The sequence below is a fragment of the Rana temporaria genome, chromosome 9 (assembly GCF_905171775.1).
Source record: "Rana temporaria chromosome 9, aRanTem1.1, whole genome shotgun sequence".
In the NCBI taxonomy this organism is placed as follows: domain Eukaryota; kingdom Metazoa; phylum Chordata; class Amphibia; order Anura; family Ranidae; genus Rana; species Rana temporaria.
The window spans coordinates 83,495,444-83,513,308 of NC_053497.1; the positions used below are offsets into that span (position 1 = coordinate 83,495,444).

Consider the following 17,865-nt stretch of genomic DNA (forward strand, 5'->3'; position numbering starts at 1 on the left):
GCATTAATTCATGTATGCCCCTGTTGAAGTCTTTTCAGGCGAAACTGGTCGGCACATACATTGTTTTCACACCACTTCCATACTGCGCAAATAGTGTATGAATTGATGACATTTACCTTTATTTTTGGATGCAGTGTTTTAAGATGAGATTTTTTATAATTTATTTTTAATTTGACATTTTTCTGATTTAATGTCTGGACTTTTGTATTTCAAGAATTACATTTTAAGCTTTTTTTACACTATGATGAGTCGTTCTCCTAGTTTTTCCTATTTTTCCCTCATGCTTGGAGTCCATCGGGTCTATTACTAGCTGATTTTGCTTTACCCACTATTCTCACCTGGAGTTGGAGCGGAGTGAGTCACCTGGAACTTGATTCATACAGTCTTCTGTCGAGAAGATCACCAGTCCAATAGAAGCAGTGAGCGTTACAACAGAAGTGACCAGATCGGGCAATCTGCCCTCCACGCATGTATGACCCACCACCGTACGGTGTAGTTTGGGTCCACCCTATTCGGTAAGGGTATTCCATCTGATTGTTTGTCTCTGGAGGGATCATGTTTCCTTGAAGGGAAAATTTCTATATTGATTCTACAAAGATTACTCACTGACACAGATCACTTGAGAGTGGAAGAAAAAGTCCTTATTGCTTTTTTATTATGTGTCTGTTGTTCTGTTCTTTTTTTTGTAGGTTTTGGATAGAGCGGAAAAGGATTACAACACCTCTCAGTTTTTAAAAATGCTGTGTCCCGGTTAGGGGTATTCTCTCTTTATATTTGTCCTGTTCACTGCAATCATCGAAAGTGAAAGTAAAAAATTCCCAAATTTTGGGTTGACATTAGAACAGTAATAGAGGGAAAATCTTCCAGTTCTGGTGACCTTGGTGGGACACTGGGACTCCCTCTCGCTTTTTGTTTTAGCTATGGGACAGGAAGCGAAGGGATATCCCCAATGGTACACAGATGTCAAAAAGAAAAAAAAACTGTCAGGGGTTATAACCCTCCATTACTCTATCCAAAATGAAAACAGATATGTTTTGCCATTACACTTGAAGCCACAGGGTAAAGTGCAATCAAGCAAATATCAGATCAGAAAAAAATTGCAATGGCAACCCCCATGTTCATGGCAGGACTAATTTCCTTCAAACTCTGGGCAGCTAAAAAAAAAAATGTTGTAGCATCCCCCCTGACCCCACCCCCACCATTAGTTGAGTCCTATGAGTTCCTCTTTAAGAACTGAGCCATGATCTTTATGCAATACAGTGGGTTTTTTTTTCTGGTAATGGGATATCCATTAGAAGACACGCCTCTGTGTTACAGAACAAAGAGGTCAGAGGGCTGTGATAAAAAAAGCTTTTTTATATACAATTGTGTTTTAAGATCATCATATCTTTGCCGTTCAGGTGCCACATCATGATTACTATAATGCTAAACTTTTTTTCTACCAAATAGAAAGGAAACCTGTCATGAAAACTTGCTGGCTGCCATTGGGTGCTCTGCCCAATCTTCCAAGTTACTGGAGAGTCTCACTGCCCCCTCTTAAAAGTATCATTTATTTTACTTCTAAAGAGAATTGAAATTCTCCCTGCTACAGAATCACACAGTGGCATCAAACATTAATAATGTATAAAAGCTGCAAAGGCTTTTCCAATATTTACTGAGAGTGACTCAACTATTCAACAGAAACACAATCTGTTATGTCTGCTGTGTACTTTACAGGAGAAGGAAGTACTGTGTTAGTTAGTTAAGTAAACCTAGCATTAACTGACAGTCAAAATTAACTGTCATCAATGCTGTTGCTTTCATGTAACAAAAGGAAGAAAACTCCAAATAAACATAATTTAGAAATAATTAAAGCCGATCCTTGGGGGGAGGCAGCGTTACTTACCTGATCCGTCACTCCCACAGGCTCGGCTGTGCTTTGGCGGTTCCTATGATGTCATCAAGACCAATGCCGGTGACTTGTCCTTAAGGTTCCCCTAACGGCAAAGTTCCATCAAGGACTGCGCAGGCGCAAACTTGCCGATGGAAATCACCGAACCTTGCCCGGCATCCAGGCTCATTCTTTAGCATCCCCGTGGATTGGAGGATGTTAAAAAAAGAGCCAGGAGTCCGAGCGAGCGGAGCGAGCCATCCGAGCGAAGCGAGGACGTGAGGCCGACTGGCCACTTTCCTCGAAATCCACGTCGCCCTGGATGCCGGCCAAGGTTCGGAGATTTCCGTCGGCAAGTTTCCGCCTGCGCAGTCCTTAAAGGAACTTTCTCGTTAGCCGGAACCATATCGGCAGATCAGATTGCGCCTGCGCAGGAACTTTCACGATAGCCGGAACCATATCGGCAGATCACCGGGACCGTAGACTTCCATGAACGGGGGGGGGGGGGACACACCGAGGGACAGTCCTTTTCTGGAGAAGACAGGAGAACCATTTGTTGGGGGAGTGGGGGATCAGGTGAGTAAAAGTGCGCTTATGTCTCCCCAAACTAAACAAGCAATTAAACCTTGAAGTGTGGGAGCAGCCGCACAGCAAGGGGGGACTTTTAGTTTGTCTGCCTATATTAGAGAATGTTTTTTGGATGCACCATTAAAGGGGTTATAAAGGTAGCATTTTTTTTCCTAAATAGCTTCCTTTACCTTAGTGCAGTCCTCCTTCACTTACCTCATCCTTCAATTTTGCTTTTAAATTTCCTTATTTCTTCTGAGAAATCCTCACTTCCTGTTCTTCTGTCTGTAACTCCACACAGTAATGCAAGGCTTTCTCCCTGGTGTGGAGTGTCGTGCTCGCCCCCTGCCTTGGACTATAGGAGAGTCAGGACGCCCACTAACACACAGCTCCTTTCTCTATCTGCAACGCAGAGAGCGTCCTGACTCTCCTGTAAGTTAAGTAAGTTATGGCGAATACAAACGCATCATCAGCACACATTATTCCCTTGGGTACTCTTCTTACATCTTTCGCCCAACAAGATCCAAAGCAGACCCAACTCAGGGCATCCTAGCTGGAGCACATACTAGTCCCAAGGAGCCAGCAGACAATAACAAACAATAGCTAATTCAATAAGAGGACAGAGACAAGTGAAAATAGAAAAGAAAAAAAAAGAAAAAGAGAAGAAAAGAGAAGGAAGAAGAAGGGGTGCACCCCTACCTCAACAAAGATCTCCTAATGTTAGCCCAGATCAGTATGTTGTCGTAAGATAAGTGATCCAGGGGTCTCACACTTTACTAAACACAGTGACCTTGTCATTTTGCGAAATCCTTTTTAAACTTAAGTCACTGACCTGAAACAAACATGCAGCAAGTGAAGTGAAAACCCCACATCTGCAAATTTATTCATGGTCAGTGACTCAAGATATTTGAGAAAGAGACTCGAAGGTTATTCAGCCAGGGGTCAACAGGACAGCTAGGCAACCAGCCTTTATAGAAAGAAGTCAGTGATTGCAGTCTTCATACTTCTCTCCTGACATGACGCAGACATGTACTCACCACAAGCAATGGACCAGTAGACCTGAGAGTCGGGGGTTTGGTGAAGAATCCTGAATGGTGCTACTTTAGCAGTTGAATCTAAAACTGCATCAAGAGTTCCCACAAGAAGACCTAGGTGGATGAAAAAAAAGCAACCTATTAATTCTTAGAGCTAGTCAGAACCACGTTAAAAGATTAAACTAAAAACTGCTTCAAGTATAAACATCATTTCATGAAAGGGTGTACCTAAAAGTATATTTATAAGAAAAGTGCAGGGTTTAAAAAAAAACAAAAAAAAAAAAAAAACACACATACCCACCTAGGGGGATGTAGCATCAACCGCTCTGTGCTCTGCCCCCCCCCCCCCCACTAGACTGCCAGCCTGTAAACGGGCTGGAAGCAGCTGGCTCAGGTTTTTCGAGTCGCACTAAGGGGCCGAGCCAGCTGCTGGTCAGGCATCTGGGTGGATCCCAACATGATTGTCAGGATCCCTGCAGAGCCTGGACCAGCTCTCTTCTAAAGCTCGCTGTTGGCCGAGTCACAGCAGTGCAGAACTAAGTGAACCCCCTTTACTCACAGGAAAAGTATGGCCAAATGAGTTTCATCCCTACTTTGCCTTTAAAGTGGTAGTAAACTCTTTTTTGTTATGTTTACCTACAGGTAAGATTAGAATAAAGCTCACCTCTAAGTAAAATGAATATCTCCTAAATGTGAACAGTTTCGGAGCTATTCTAGCAAGCAGCAGCCGGTTACGTCACGATCGCATGCGCTTCGAAGGAACAGCCTACCCGTGCTGCTCCTTCGGAGTTATGGGCTGCAGCTATGACTTCCGCGCATGCTGTCATCGTGGCTTGGCCAATCAAAAGGCCAGAGTCCCCAAACCCAGAAGAAAGACCGGGTGAAGATGGAAAAAAAATATGCAGAGGTGACAGCAGGCCGTTGGAAGGGCTTCGTTTTAAGGCAAGTCTTTCACAATGTGCTAGTATGCAGTGCATACTAGCACATAATGATATTGCTTTGCAGGTGGAAACTTTTTTTTTCTTAAAATTTTACTACCGTTTTAAAGGACCAGTAACAATAAAACAACTTTTATTATGTAGAAAAGTTACCAAAGAACATTCAATTATTATTGTTTTTATAAAAAGTACACATAACTGTAAAAAGGGGTTCCTATAACAATTTTATATAACTTAGTTTACAATAAACATTTACTGCAGGGTTATTACTTGACAGATTTTTGGTTGGCATCTAATAAGAAGGACTGGCCCTGCCTGCATTATAGTAAACCATTTCTAAATGAAACGCATACAGACCATATGAGCTAGCAGATGAAGAAAGGCCTGTCCCTCTTCTGATTCATTTAGCTGTGTGAATACACCTGAATAGTAAGAGGGTGAATTAGACCTGCTACTCAATTAATGGTATAGCAGTAAATCACTTAACAAATTTGGAGTAATTTGTGTTATTTGATTGAAAAAAAAATATATATATATTTATTTTATTTTATTCTAAACTTGTTTAACAAAAAGAAAGTTTATTAAAAATATATATATTGTTCCCTTTGAACATTGTATTTAAACTTGTAGCACAATCTACTGGTGCTCACAGATATAAGATGCATTCCTATCAGCCCATCACGATTAGGACTTGGCCAATAGCAAAGTGCAGAAGCAGGATAAGGCAGGCATGCTTGAACCCAATAAAAATATATTTTCAGCTCAGCACTGTCTTGAAGTCAGGGAAATATACCTGATGCCTCGTACACACGACCAGTTTTCCTGTCGGGAAAACCGCTGGGAATCCTGGCGGGAAATCCATGGCAGTTTTCCAGACAGGAAAACCGCTGAGAATCCTGGCGGGAAAAATGAGAACATTTTTTCCTGCTGGGATTCCCAGCGTTTTTTAAGCTGGCAGTTTTTCTATGGGGAAAGCCTGCGGTGGCGCATACACACGGCCGGGTTTCCCGACCTAAGCTCTCATGGCAGTTTTCCTGCCATGAAAACGGCCGTGTGTAGGGGGAAAAAGCTACCGAGCAGGTTCTCGGTTTTCCCGGCAGACTTTTTACCGTCGGGAAAACCGATCGTGTGTACAAGGCATGATCGTTGTGCACACAGCTTCATTTTTACTTTTTTTTTTTTTTTTAAGATTTTCTCTATGAAATGTTCTCTTCTGCTATTAGCTATATAATTAAATTTTTCAAAAAAAACACTCCACTCCCCCAGAAAAACACAAATAAATTGATGGCTTTTCCCAGACGTCTGTACAGAGCTTGAAAGACAGTTACTGACATCCCCTACAACAGCAAAGGATTACAGATCCTTATTAAAAAACTAAAAAAACAAAAGCAGACTGCTTTCCACAGCCAAATGGCAACATTGTATCATAACACTAAAGGTGGAGATCACTACTTTTGTAACAAATATTCTGTATACTCTGTCCTGTGATGCTGGGGCTGTATACTCTTGTCCTGTGATCCTGGGGCTGTATACTCTGTCCTGTGATGCTGGGGCTGTATACTCTGTCCTGTGATGCTGGGGCTGTATACTCTGTCCTGTGATGCTGGGGCTGTATACTCCTGACACTATGGGTGGAAGCTAGTGGCATACAGGGAACAGGGTGGGGCTTATGAGAACTGAGAGTAGTCAAAAAGAAGGGGCGGGTTCTGCCCCCCCATCCTAAAACTTCACCAGCTGCCACTGAGAGAAATACTACAAAGTGCGGCAATTTAAAAAGTTATTTTGCCAATTTTTACAGCTAGAACTTTCAATGTAGTTAAGCGGCATTGTAACGGCAGGAAAGAAATGTGTTCTCTAACAGAGAGGCATTTAATACAAATGAGTCAATTTTGTATTAAAAAAAATATGCCACAGCAAAGCTGGCACGCCATCTTTTCATGCCTGCCAAACACCACCAGAGCCCTACTGTTTCTGTATCTCTGTAGACACAACACATGCCAGCCTGTACTCTAAACATGAACCACCCACCCATCTTACAATGGAAATAAAGACACCCCCATGTGTCGGCTGGGATGAGAAAATATCACAAGCATCCCTTGTCACTATTTTGTGATAAAGTAATCATAATCACATGCAATCATGAATATCTTTGCATGTTCACAGTAATTCACGCTGTTTCCTTATTTTTCTCACTTTCAAATGCTACTTTGTGAAGTGCAATACCACCATAATTTACATAAAAGATAAAATAAGTAAAAAACATAACTCAAGCTCAACCCACTTCCATTCCGAGGCGCTCGGGAACAGAAGTTTTCCCACCTCCCTGAAGTCTCCTGGAACACCCAGAAGACTGCATTCACTTTTCACGATGTGCAGTGGGCATCTGGCTGTGAAGCCGGAAGCTGCCACAGCCGGGTGACCGAAGACAGCGGGTGAGAACGACTGGGGTAAGCACACCACTGGATCCTGGGACAGGTGACTGGCTGTTTTTTAAAAGTCAGCAGCTACAGTTTTTGTTGCTGCTGACTTTTATTTTTTCCATAAGTGACTTGAAATCAGTCCTCTTTAACATCATATTCCTTATAGTGACACTGAAAAAATACAAATTCTATTCAAGTGTGTGTTCTTAACTCAAAGTACCTTTTATTGCTCTCAGCTGCCTTCAAATCTCTTTTGTTGTTACTGTTCTAATCTGACTTAATGTTAAAGTAATATTAAAGCTTCATTATTTTCAAAATTCAACATAGAGCCACGGCTCGGGTTCACCTCCCGCTCTCTCCTCATTGGCTCACTGGCTGAGATTGACAGGGAGCCAATGGACTACCACTCCTGTCTCAGCTAATGAGGAGGGAGAGTGTCTATACAGCCAAGGCTATCATGAACATTGCGGGATTGGAGGGGGCTCAGGTAAGGATGGGGGGGGGGGCTGGGGCTGCTGCGCATAGTTTTTTTTACCTTCATACCTTCAGCACCTTTTTAAGAGGGTGGCTGCATTTGTTCTCCATGATCCCACTGTATGTAGAAATGTAGACACCCTCTCTTCTAGGATGGCATATGAGATTTTTAATGTGTATAGAGAAGTACACATGACCACAACTAACATGTACTGCTTGTTCCAAAAAAAAATGAGGAATTGAAGGGAACAAGTTCAGGAGCTCATGGAGATGAAAACAGTAAATAACTAGTTCATGAAAAATAGATTACAGGACTATTAACCACTTCCCGACGGCCGTACGAATATGTGCGGCCGCAGGGTGGTTCTAAATCTCTAACAGGACGCATATATGCGTCCTCCGCTCTTCCAGGCCACTAGAGGGCGCGCGCGTGCCGCCGGCGGCGCGCGCGTGCCCGCCGCATTCCTGAGATACCGATGCGCGTGCCTGGCGGCCGCGATGTCCGCCAGGCACTCGCGATCGGCGGCTACAGGGACAAGACGTGGAGCTCTGTGTGTAAAGAGAGGAGACCGATCTGTGTCTCTTGTACAGAGGGACACAGCATCGGTCACCTCCCCCAGTCACCCCCCACAGTTAGAACACACCCAGGGAATACATTTAACCCCTTCCATGCCCCCCTAGTGTTAACCCCTTCACTGCCAGTCACATTTATACAGTAATCGGTGCATTTTTATAGCACTGATCGCAGTATAAATGTGAATGGCGCCAAAAATGTGTCAAAAGTGTCCGCCATAACGTCGCAGTCCCAATAAAAATCGCAGATCGCCGCCATTACTAGTAAAAAAAAAATTATAATAAAAATGAATAATAATTCTGTCCCCTATTTTGTAAGCGCTATAACTTTTGCGCAAACCAGTCGCTTATTGCGATTTTTTTTTTTTACCAAAAATATGTAGAAGAATTCGTATCGGCCTAAACTGAGAAAAAAAATGGAATATTTATTATAGTAACAAGTAAAAAATATTGACTTTTTTTCAAAATTGTCACTCTTTTTTTGTTTATGGCGCAAAAAATAAAAACCGCAGAGGTGATCAAATACCACCAAAAGAAAGCTCTATTTGTGGGGAAAAAAGGACGCCAATTTTGTTTGGGAGCCACATCGCACGACCGCGCAATTGTCAGTTAAAGCGACGCAGTGCCAGAAGCTGAAATTTCACCTGGTCAGGAAGGGGTATACGTGCCCAGTAAGGAAGTGGTTAAAGGGATATTAAAGGCTTACTATTTTTCTTTTAAAATACTGTAACAAACATGTTATACTTACCTGCTTTGTGCATTTGGTTTTGCCAGCAGCACTTCTAGCCTCTCCATCCTGCAAGAAGCTTGCTATGGGGGCACCAGCGCAGACTCACTCCTGAGCTGCTGCTCCGTCTGTCCATTCAGACAAAGAGTGCGGCTCAGCACCGCCCCAGCTCTCTCCTCATTGTCACACTGGCTGCGATTGACAGTAGTGGGAGCTAACGCAGAAGGTTCACCTTGTTGCATAAAATGCATGAAGGTAAAACACATTGAGCCTTTACAACCACTTTAAAGTAGTGGATGTGTATGGATTGCTTTTGGAGAATATAGATATTGTTTAGTATCAATTTAACATGCAACATTAAAGTTGTTGCAAAGGCAGAAGGTTTTTTATCTTAATGCATTCTATGCATTAAGATAAAAAAACTTTCTGCGTGCAGCAGCCCCCCCTAGCACCCCTTAATACTTACCTGAGCTCCCTCTCTATCCAGTGATTTCCACAAGTGCGTTAGCCGTCTGGGACTCTCCCTCCTGATTGACTGAGACACAGCAGCAGCGCCCTTGGCTCCCACTGCTATCAAATTAAGTTAGCCAATCAGAAGAGAGGGGGCGGGGGCCAAACTGGGGCTCCGTGTCTGAATGTACACACGAAGCTGCAGCTCGGCTCGGGTGCCCCCTTAGAAAGCTTCTCATTGTGTGGGGCACTCGACAGGAGGGAGAGGCCAGGAGCACCGAAGAGGAGGAGGATCCAGGCTGCTCTGTGCAAAACCACTGCAACAGAGGAGTTAAGTATAACGTGTGTTATTTTTAAGCAAAGAATAAAAACAAACAAAAAAAGAAGACTAGCATCCCTTTAAGAACAATATTTCCCAAACCCAAAAATAAATACAAATATAATAGTCTCTTCCACCATACAAATATTCATTAAAAAACTGTTTCTCCAAATGGTTATGTATGTGTCCAGCTGCAACATTAGTAGCAATCTTCTCAAATTAAATGCAACATAAAATGTTTGCAATTCTTCAAAAAGAAGTGTGGGGTTTACACAAAAAACAAAATGTACACTCCTAGATGAGTCGGGTATCTCTTTTCTCCTCTCTGCTGGCCCCGTTCACATAACCAATAGGGAGGGGAAAATCGTTTTCACAACGTGATTTTCAAAGTACGATTTTCACGTGATTCTGCATGTCGCAGGGCCAGCCAATTCATACCACACTTCATACGGTTTTTAAAGGCGCGGTTTTCCACGTGATCCTGTCCTGTCACGTGACAACCAATATAATGGCATCCAAACATGCACTTTGCAGCGATTGACATGCAATTTCACACTTAAGCAATTTAAAGCTTCACCAGAAGTACATCACAATATCAGGATTTCCATTATATTTAATTGTGCGCGCTCACGCCTGAATCATGTAAAAATGCCTGTATGAACTCTCAAACAAAAGTCCCTCAAATGACCAAAAAAACACTCCATTCAAGTGTGACTGGGGCCTTAGTTTATCCTCTTCAAGCGATGACAGGTCTATGTTTTCCGTTACCACCTCTGCCATCTGCGCAGCTTCTTATTTTGCATCTGATGTCTTCCCTTTCCACCATTGCTACTTATACATGCGGGTCCCTATGGTATCCTGATATTCAGCTTTATTTTCAGTATCTTACAGCTGGGAGTGGCCTGAAAATGTACACTGCAGGCTGTGCACCAAAAAAATGCTATAAGAAAGTAGGAGATTATATATATATATATATATATATATATATATAAAGCTTCTTCTACTAAAATAAATTGAAGCAACACTACATACTGTACTGGCAATTGTGTTTACTTCAATCCAACTGTAACACAGCCATGAAAGCCGTTAATAAGACTGAGCGACTAAAATGACAGTCTATTACGTATTTACAAGCCCTTCCGGCAACAGACTCTGTAATACCTGTTTTTTTTAACCCTTTTCACACCCTGTGCTATGAAAACATTAAGGCCCCATTTACACTTGCAAAGTCCTCGGAAGAGCCAACCACATTGAAACACTCTTCGGGTGGTGAGGAGTCACTATAGTGCCTCTTGACCACCTGTTTTAACCCTTTCAACCTCATAGCATAATTTTTGCAATGCATTGCAACATATGTATATGTATCCTCTCCTCCACTGCCTTTGCAGCTTAAAACAGGTACTGCCCCCCCCCCCCCCAAAAGGTGGCAACAGAGGGGGAGGAAGCAAACAAGCGGAGCTTCTACTTTTGGGTGGAACTCCGCTTTACCAGACAAGTTAGTTGGGAGGTAGAAGCCGACTGGCTACCATGCACAGCTGCACCAGATTTTACACTCTCCAGTTTTAATAAACCAACCCCCACGTTGTGTATGGAATTACTCTGCCACTCTGGAAGCTGCTGGTTATTTGTGTTGATGTAAGTGAGGATATGTTTACAAATAACATTTGTTACAGTGTACAAATTCAGGGCTCTGTTTACCTTTTACAAGCTGCTTTGGATCCTTCCCAGATCTCTGAATTACAGTGCAACCTTCTCTAACTTGATGCCTTACACTCACCATTGCTTGGACTTGCTTTAGAGCAGGGGTGTTCAAACTTTTTTCAGAGGGCCAGATTTGATAAAGTGAACGTATAACATGCACCTTCACTTTAAGAGCGAAGTTTCAGGAAAAAAATAATCAAATAAAGAACTGTGATGCAAAATAAGGGTCAGTGCCCATTTGCAGCCTCACAAGTACCCATCTGCAGACCCACCATTGCCATGAATGCAGCACCCACCATTACCAAGAATACACTCACCATTGCCAGGAATGCAGCACCCACCATTGCCAGGAATGCAGCACCCACCATTGCCAGGAATGCAGCACCCACCATTGCCAAGAATACACTCACCATTGCCAGGAATGCAGCACTCACCATTGCCAGGAATGCAGCACCCACCATTGCCAGGAATGCAGCACCCACCATTGCCAAGAATACACTCACCATTGCCAGGAATGCAGCACTCACCATTGCCAGGAATGCAGCACCCACCATTGCCAGGAATGCAGCACCCACCATTGCCAGGAATGCAAAACTCACAATTGCCAGGAATGCAGCACCCACCATTGCCAGGAATGCAGCACCCACCATTGCCAGGAATACACTCACCATTGCCAGGAATGCACTCACGAGCGCCAAAGATTACCTACAGGAGAATCTCCTGTTTACACAGCGGCCTCTTTAATAGAAAGTCCCGTCTCTTTTGATGGACAGAACAGCTGTCCAACGGCAGCGCCGGAGACGGAACTTCCTAATACAGAGGCTGAGCATAAACAGAAAATTCTCCTGTGTGCATATACATCTTTTGTGGCCCTGGGAGATCATCTGGGGGCCACAAATGATACATATGTCCAAATAACCAGGTGGGCCATTCAAACCCGGAACACGGGCCGCGATTGGCCCGCGGGCCAGACTTTGGACATGCCTGCTTTAAAGAGTTTGTTACCATAACACTTCATACTCCTAAAATATGTGCCTGCTATACTTGTATGAGAAAGCATCCCGTTCCCTTTGTATGGCTTCCTTAATGTTAAATTATTGGTGTTCTGCCAGCCCCTTTGCTTTCCTAGTAAAAACTGGCCACACTAAGCAGGAGAGCACACTATGGACAGTTCTCTAGCTATGCTGGGAACTCAGTGTGCTCTCCTTCAATGATCACACTTCTCGATACGCCCCGATGCACAGCCATTTACTGGGAAGCTCAGTGTCCTGCTGCTTCTCCTCCCCCAACTCTTATGAAGCTGAAAACAGGGAATGTGATCACTTATAAAAAAAAAAAAAGTGTGTGGGGGGGGGGGGAGTAATTATAATGACTTTTTAAATCTATACAAAAATGTTTTTCCTTTTATTTCTATTTTAAACTGAATGGGTTGTTTTACAAGGTTATTGTTTACAATCACTAAATGCAAGTTCCTGTAAGTGCGGTTTTATTTAGCTACAAACTGACATTTCCCAATTGCTTGGCCACTTTGCGCTGCTGATCCCCTTCCCGGGATTTACTGACACTTCATTGCCAACTAGATTGTGTTCTCTCTGTGCAGCCACAAATCTGACAGTTATGGGCTGATCAAATATTTACATTAAACTGCGGATCGCCTGCCGCAGGTCTACTGCCACTTCATTGCCAGTTGCATGGCGTTCCCTCTATACAGTATTTGTGTAGCTGAGCAGAGAACATATGTTCCTTTGGTTACATATTTGCATGTCAGCTTTGTCATAAAGTTCTGGCTGATCGGTGAGTGATTGTGACTGGATCCCCCTCCCCCATCCTCATGCTGGTTGTGGGTCAGTGACACTGCAGGTAACCAGAATGATGGGGAGGGAAGGGTGCAATGTCAGTCCCTATCCCTCCCCCCACAGGAAGAGTCATACAAGGCCATGCATAATACACACTATGGTGGTCACATGAATAGAATGAGGACTATATGATGACATGGACAGTCAGGTGTGTGCTGGAAACCAACTTCCAATGGGCGGTAATGAGAGACGTGCACAGCTCAGTCACCACGTCAGCAGCCGGTCACCCAGCCCGCCAGATGTGGAGATGGAGTACCTGTGAGCCCCCCTCCGTCCTCCCCGTAGCCCCGTCTCCTCTGCAGCACGAAGTACGGGTTGGAGGTCTCGGTCACCCACAGCTTCCAGGCGTTCTTCAGCAGAACCTCCTCCGGTCTCAGCCACATCTTGCCTGTACTGTACGTAGCAACTACTTCCAACACCTGACGTCACGGTCATGTGACCCGACCATCGCCGTGCCACGTGACCGTCCGCCGAGAACTGTCAGCGAGCCGAGGAATTCAATGGAGCCGTGCGGGAGCTGGGGGCGGGGCCGTGCGGGAGGGGGCGGGGCAGGGAACACCACCACACAGATGTATAGGAAGCTGGGACAGTCAGGTGCTATATATATATAATATGGGGGTGTATGGATAGAGAGTTGGTCCACATCACTGAGAACGTCTGTCTGCTATTAGTGGGTGTGTCTGAAGCCATTCACTCTTCTTGGCATGTCACCCCCCTTCCTGTAGCATGGCGTATCAGGCTTGTCCTGCACAGCTATTCACTGGGAAGATCAGTGTGATGCTGTTTCTTCCCCCAGCTCTTATGCAGCGGTTATATGATCACTTATGCATGCATTCATATGAGTGTAATGACTTGATTTTTCACTTTTAGAATTGTTCTAATTAAAGCGTAGTGTGTATTGTGTAATGAAATCAGAGATCCAAATCACACTGATGAATGAATGACTTGTATAGCGCAACGCATGCGAACTGAATCGCCTCTGGGCGCTTTTTCCAGCCAGTATCTGCTTGGTTGGTGCGGTAATTTTTACCCCGTAGGATCATGACACGCTAGGGACACACAGTCATACACACATATATACTGGGCCAATTTTGGATGAGATCCAATTTACCTACCAGCATGTCTTTGGAGTGTGGGAGGATACCGGAGTACCCTGAGGAAACCCACACAGACACAGGGAGAACATGCAAACTCCAGGCAGATGGTGTCGTGGTTGGGATTCGAACCAGCGAACCTTTTGCTGCTAGGCGAAAGTGCTACTCACTGCACCACTGATCTGTGGCTTTAAAATCGTGCTGAAGTATCTATAGACAGGCGCATTTTTTTACGTCATTTACGTAAGGCTTTTTTCGGCGTAACGTTTCCCCTGGGTCTATGAGGCGTACGCAATGTTAAGTATGGACGTCGGGATAGCGTAAAATTTTCCGTCGTTTGCGTAAAACGTTCGCGAATAGGGCTTTGCGTAAATTACGTTCACGTCGAAAGCGTTGACTATTTGCAACGTGATTTCGAGCATGCGCACTGGGATACCCCCACGGACGGCGCATCCGCCGTTCAAAAAAAAACTAATTTACGTGTGGTCAAGATGAATTGACATAAAACACGCCCACATCTTAGTCATTTGAATTGCGCGCCCTTACGCCAACACATTTACACTATGCTGCCGTAACTTACGGCGCAAATTCTTTCTGGATACGGAAACTACGCTCTAAGTTACGGCGGCGTAGTGTATCTGAGATACGCTACGCCTGCCTAAAGATAGGCAGGTCTTTGTGGATCTGGCCCAATATTGCTGTTCAGGTTACGACATGGGGGGGGGGGCCCGGGGGGGGCAATTCACTAAGAGATAACGACCACATGAATTTTTGGGTTCCAAAAATGAAACTTCTGCTTTTCGTAACCCTCCCCCCTCCGGTGTCACATTTGGCACCTTTCAGGGGGGAGGGGGTGCACCAACTTCCGGGCATAGACTCCCATGGGAGTCATGCCACTCCTAAACCCCCCCGCTGTGTCCTGGGAAACACACTGGTCCCAGGAGAGACCGGGGACCAGTGAGGGCACGCCACACTACTCGTGCATGCGCAGTAGGGAACCGGGCAGTGAAGCCATAACGCTTCACTTCCTGATTCCCTCACCGAGGATGGCGGCGGGGGCAGCCAAGAGACAAGCGATTGCTCGGCCTCGGCTGCCAACATCGCGGGCGCGCTGGACAGGCAAGTGTCCATTTTTTTAAAAGTCAGCATCTGCAGTATTTGTAGCTGCTGGCTTTTAAAAAAAAATAAAAATTTGGGTGGACCTCGGCTTTAAAAGAAAACCTCACCATTAAGACCCAGTTCACACTGGTGCAACGCGTCATGTGACAGTTTAGAATCGTCTAACAAGTCACACGCTATTTGTGCTTATGGAACCATTCAAATTGGTGCGACTCTGACATGCACTGATTTTTAAAAGGCTCTTGCCCTATTTTTGGTGATATCATGTGCGACTTGCATAGACCCCTGTGCATGAAGTCACACAGAGGTCGGCAAGCCGCACATGAAATCTCACTGACCGGCGGCTTTGAAATTGCGTTGACAATCCTGTGATTTTAAAGCCACATGCAGTGTGAACCAAGGCTCAAAAACATGCATTATTTGCCGAATGCGTTCAATATTTATGTTTTGTGATATTTATCACTTTCATTTAGTTTTATTTTAGGCTTCTTTTTTTTTTTCATGCTAGCGCTGCACCAGAGGGAGATAGTTCTGTAAATAAAGAAACGCAGAAATATTATGAAACTGTGAAAACATTTTACACATTGGCAGAGCAAAGTAGGACTGGCCATAAGAGGAATTACTTTGACATAGTTGGCCAATTATAAAACAGATGGTGCAGCGCTAGAAAATCAAGTCCATATTATAAGCAATATAACGCCCTCCGTGGGATCTTCAGTGCAAACAATAGAACATGCAGAGATCTTCGTGATTTGTGAAGCACCTCCCCCAATATGAATCAAATGGCCGCTCACCTCACAGCATGGACCCCACAAAAGAAAGGGTAAAATACTGCCTTCCCTTTGCAGGTATAAAGGGTGATGTGGGGATGCCAAATCCTTATAAGGTAGCCAGCGATAGTGGAGCGGGGACTTCTTGAGCGGATACCTCCAGTGGTATCCGCTAAAGAAGTCCCCGCCCACAGGCATGTAACACGTACGGAGCTTAGGATAGCGTAGTGACGTCACCCGCGACCATCGCTCATCTGTTTGTATATATAATTTAAGCTAGCACTGGCCGAGGGCTTTGTTTGTAAGTTTTTTTACCATTTTATCTATTAAATCATCTTTCGTTTCGGAGAGTACTATGGTATTGTTATTTGTTGTTACATGATCCATGCCATATTGAGAGATTTTCATCGTCTGTGACATCGCTGGCTACCTTATAAGGATTTGAAGTCCCCACATCACCCTTTATACCCGCAAGGGAAGGCTGTATTTGACCCTTTCTTTTGTGGGGTCCATGCTGTGAGGTGCGCGGCCATTTGATTCATATTGGGGGAGGTGTTTCACGTATCACGAAGATCTCTGCATGTTCTATTGTTTGCACTGAAGATCCCACGGAGGGTGTTATATTGCTTGTGATACATTTGCCTATATGTCTCAGTTTAATTCTCCCTGCTTGCCATTGTGATTACCATCCGGTTATTGAAGTGCTAATGTCCCCTCACTATTTCTAAAGGTTAATTGATCTATTGTGTTGTGTGAAGGAGATCTGTGTTTAAGTGGCTTGTGTTAATTATTCTGATTGCTTCATTGTGGTAATTTTCTCTCTATATGAGGGGTCGAGTTGTCTAGTTAATGTATTCAGTACTCAGCGTCATTGATGTCATTGTCTAAAGAAAATGTGTTTTCAGACTCGGCTCCGTCGTGTCTGCCTATAATCTGTATGGAAGCCCCAGTGTGAGGGGGGCGGAGATTTGTCATTGTAACAGTTTTGGAAATGACATATAAGCTGTGTGATATAACATTAAACTCTGTCTTGTTCTAGCAGTAAGCCTGGACTAATGTGTGGCTTAATGGGCGATCTCAGGAATATCCCTCCTAGTGGAATATTGGGGTGATGTTCTTATGGAAGAAGGGAATCTTTGACGGGGATATCATACCGATACCGTCACAATTGGTTGGCAGCAGTGGGATTTTCCCTTCTACTCTCCTTTACACCCGGGATTCCAAGCAGACACTGGAAGAACTACTGGAAGTTCGTGGAAGGATTGCTAGCAACAAAACAGAACGGGTCATCATAGCAGAATCAATGGAGATAGACCAGGAGAACGGGATTGCAGCAACGCCAGCGGTACAAGAGATGGAGACACCAGTGATTCAGGAGGAGGAATCGCCAGCCAACAAGCTAATGAGAGAGAAGCTAGCATGGTTCGGCCCGAACCCAACGGCAGATGTGGTGCTGAGAGTGATGGAGCTACAGGAGGCTAAAGAAATAAGGGACGCAGAACTACAGTTAAAACTGGCAGCAGTCCAACAAGCAGCCGCACCTTCTCCGAACAGTGAGTACAGCACAGCAGACGCAAGGAAGATTCCGTTTAGCGCTTTTAAAGCTTTTGATGAAAAGGACTGTGAGATTGATAACTACCTGGCGGATTTTGAGCGACAATGTAACCTGCACCGAATAGCTAGAAGAGAGTGGGTTGCAATATTGTCAGGCAAACTGTCAGGCAAAGCTTCTGATGCTTTCCGGACCGTGCCAGATCAGGATATCCATAGCTACGCCAGGGTTAAAGAAGTGCTCCTGGCTCGTTATGCAGTAACCCCAGAGTCCCACCGACAGAAGTTCAGGGACTCACGCAAAACCACGAAAGACTCTTACGCGGAATGGGCATGCCAGTTGTCCCTGTCGGCCTCTAACTGGGTTAACAGCAGCCAGGCCACCACCGCAGAGGACATTTT

The 17,865-nt window shown here is 44.5% G+C and overlaps 1 protein-coding gene across 1 annotated transcript in view; it reads right to left on the reverse strand.

The window, feature by feature from the left end:
* TBC1D8B (TBC1 domain family member 8B) overlaps window positions 1-13,376 on the reverse strand; it is a 98,353-nt gene extending 84,977 nt beyond the window's left edge. Inside the window, exons 1-2 of the mRNA XM_040323819.1 lie at window positions 13,186-13,376; window positions 3,475-3,585 (exon numbers count right to left, since the gene is read on the reverse strand). Coding sequence (XP_040179753.1) covers window positions 3,475-3,585; window positions 13,186-13,312 — 238 coding nt within the window. The 5' untranslated portion in view covers window positions 13,313-13,376. The remainder of the gene's footprint in view (window positions 1-3,474; window positions 3,586-13,185) is intronic.
* Window positions 13,377-17,865: the final 4,489 nt, after the last annotated feature.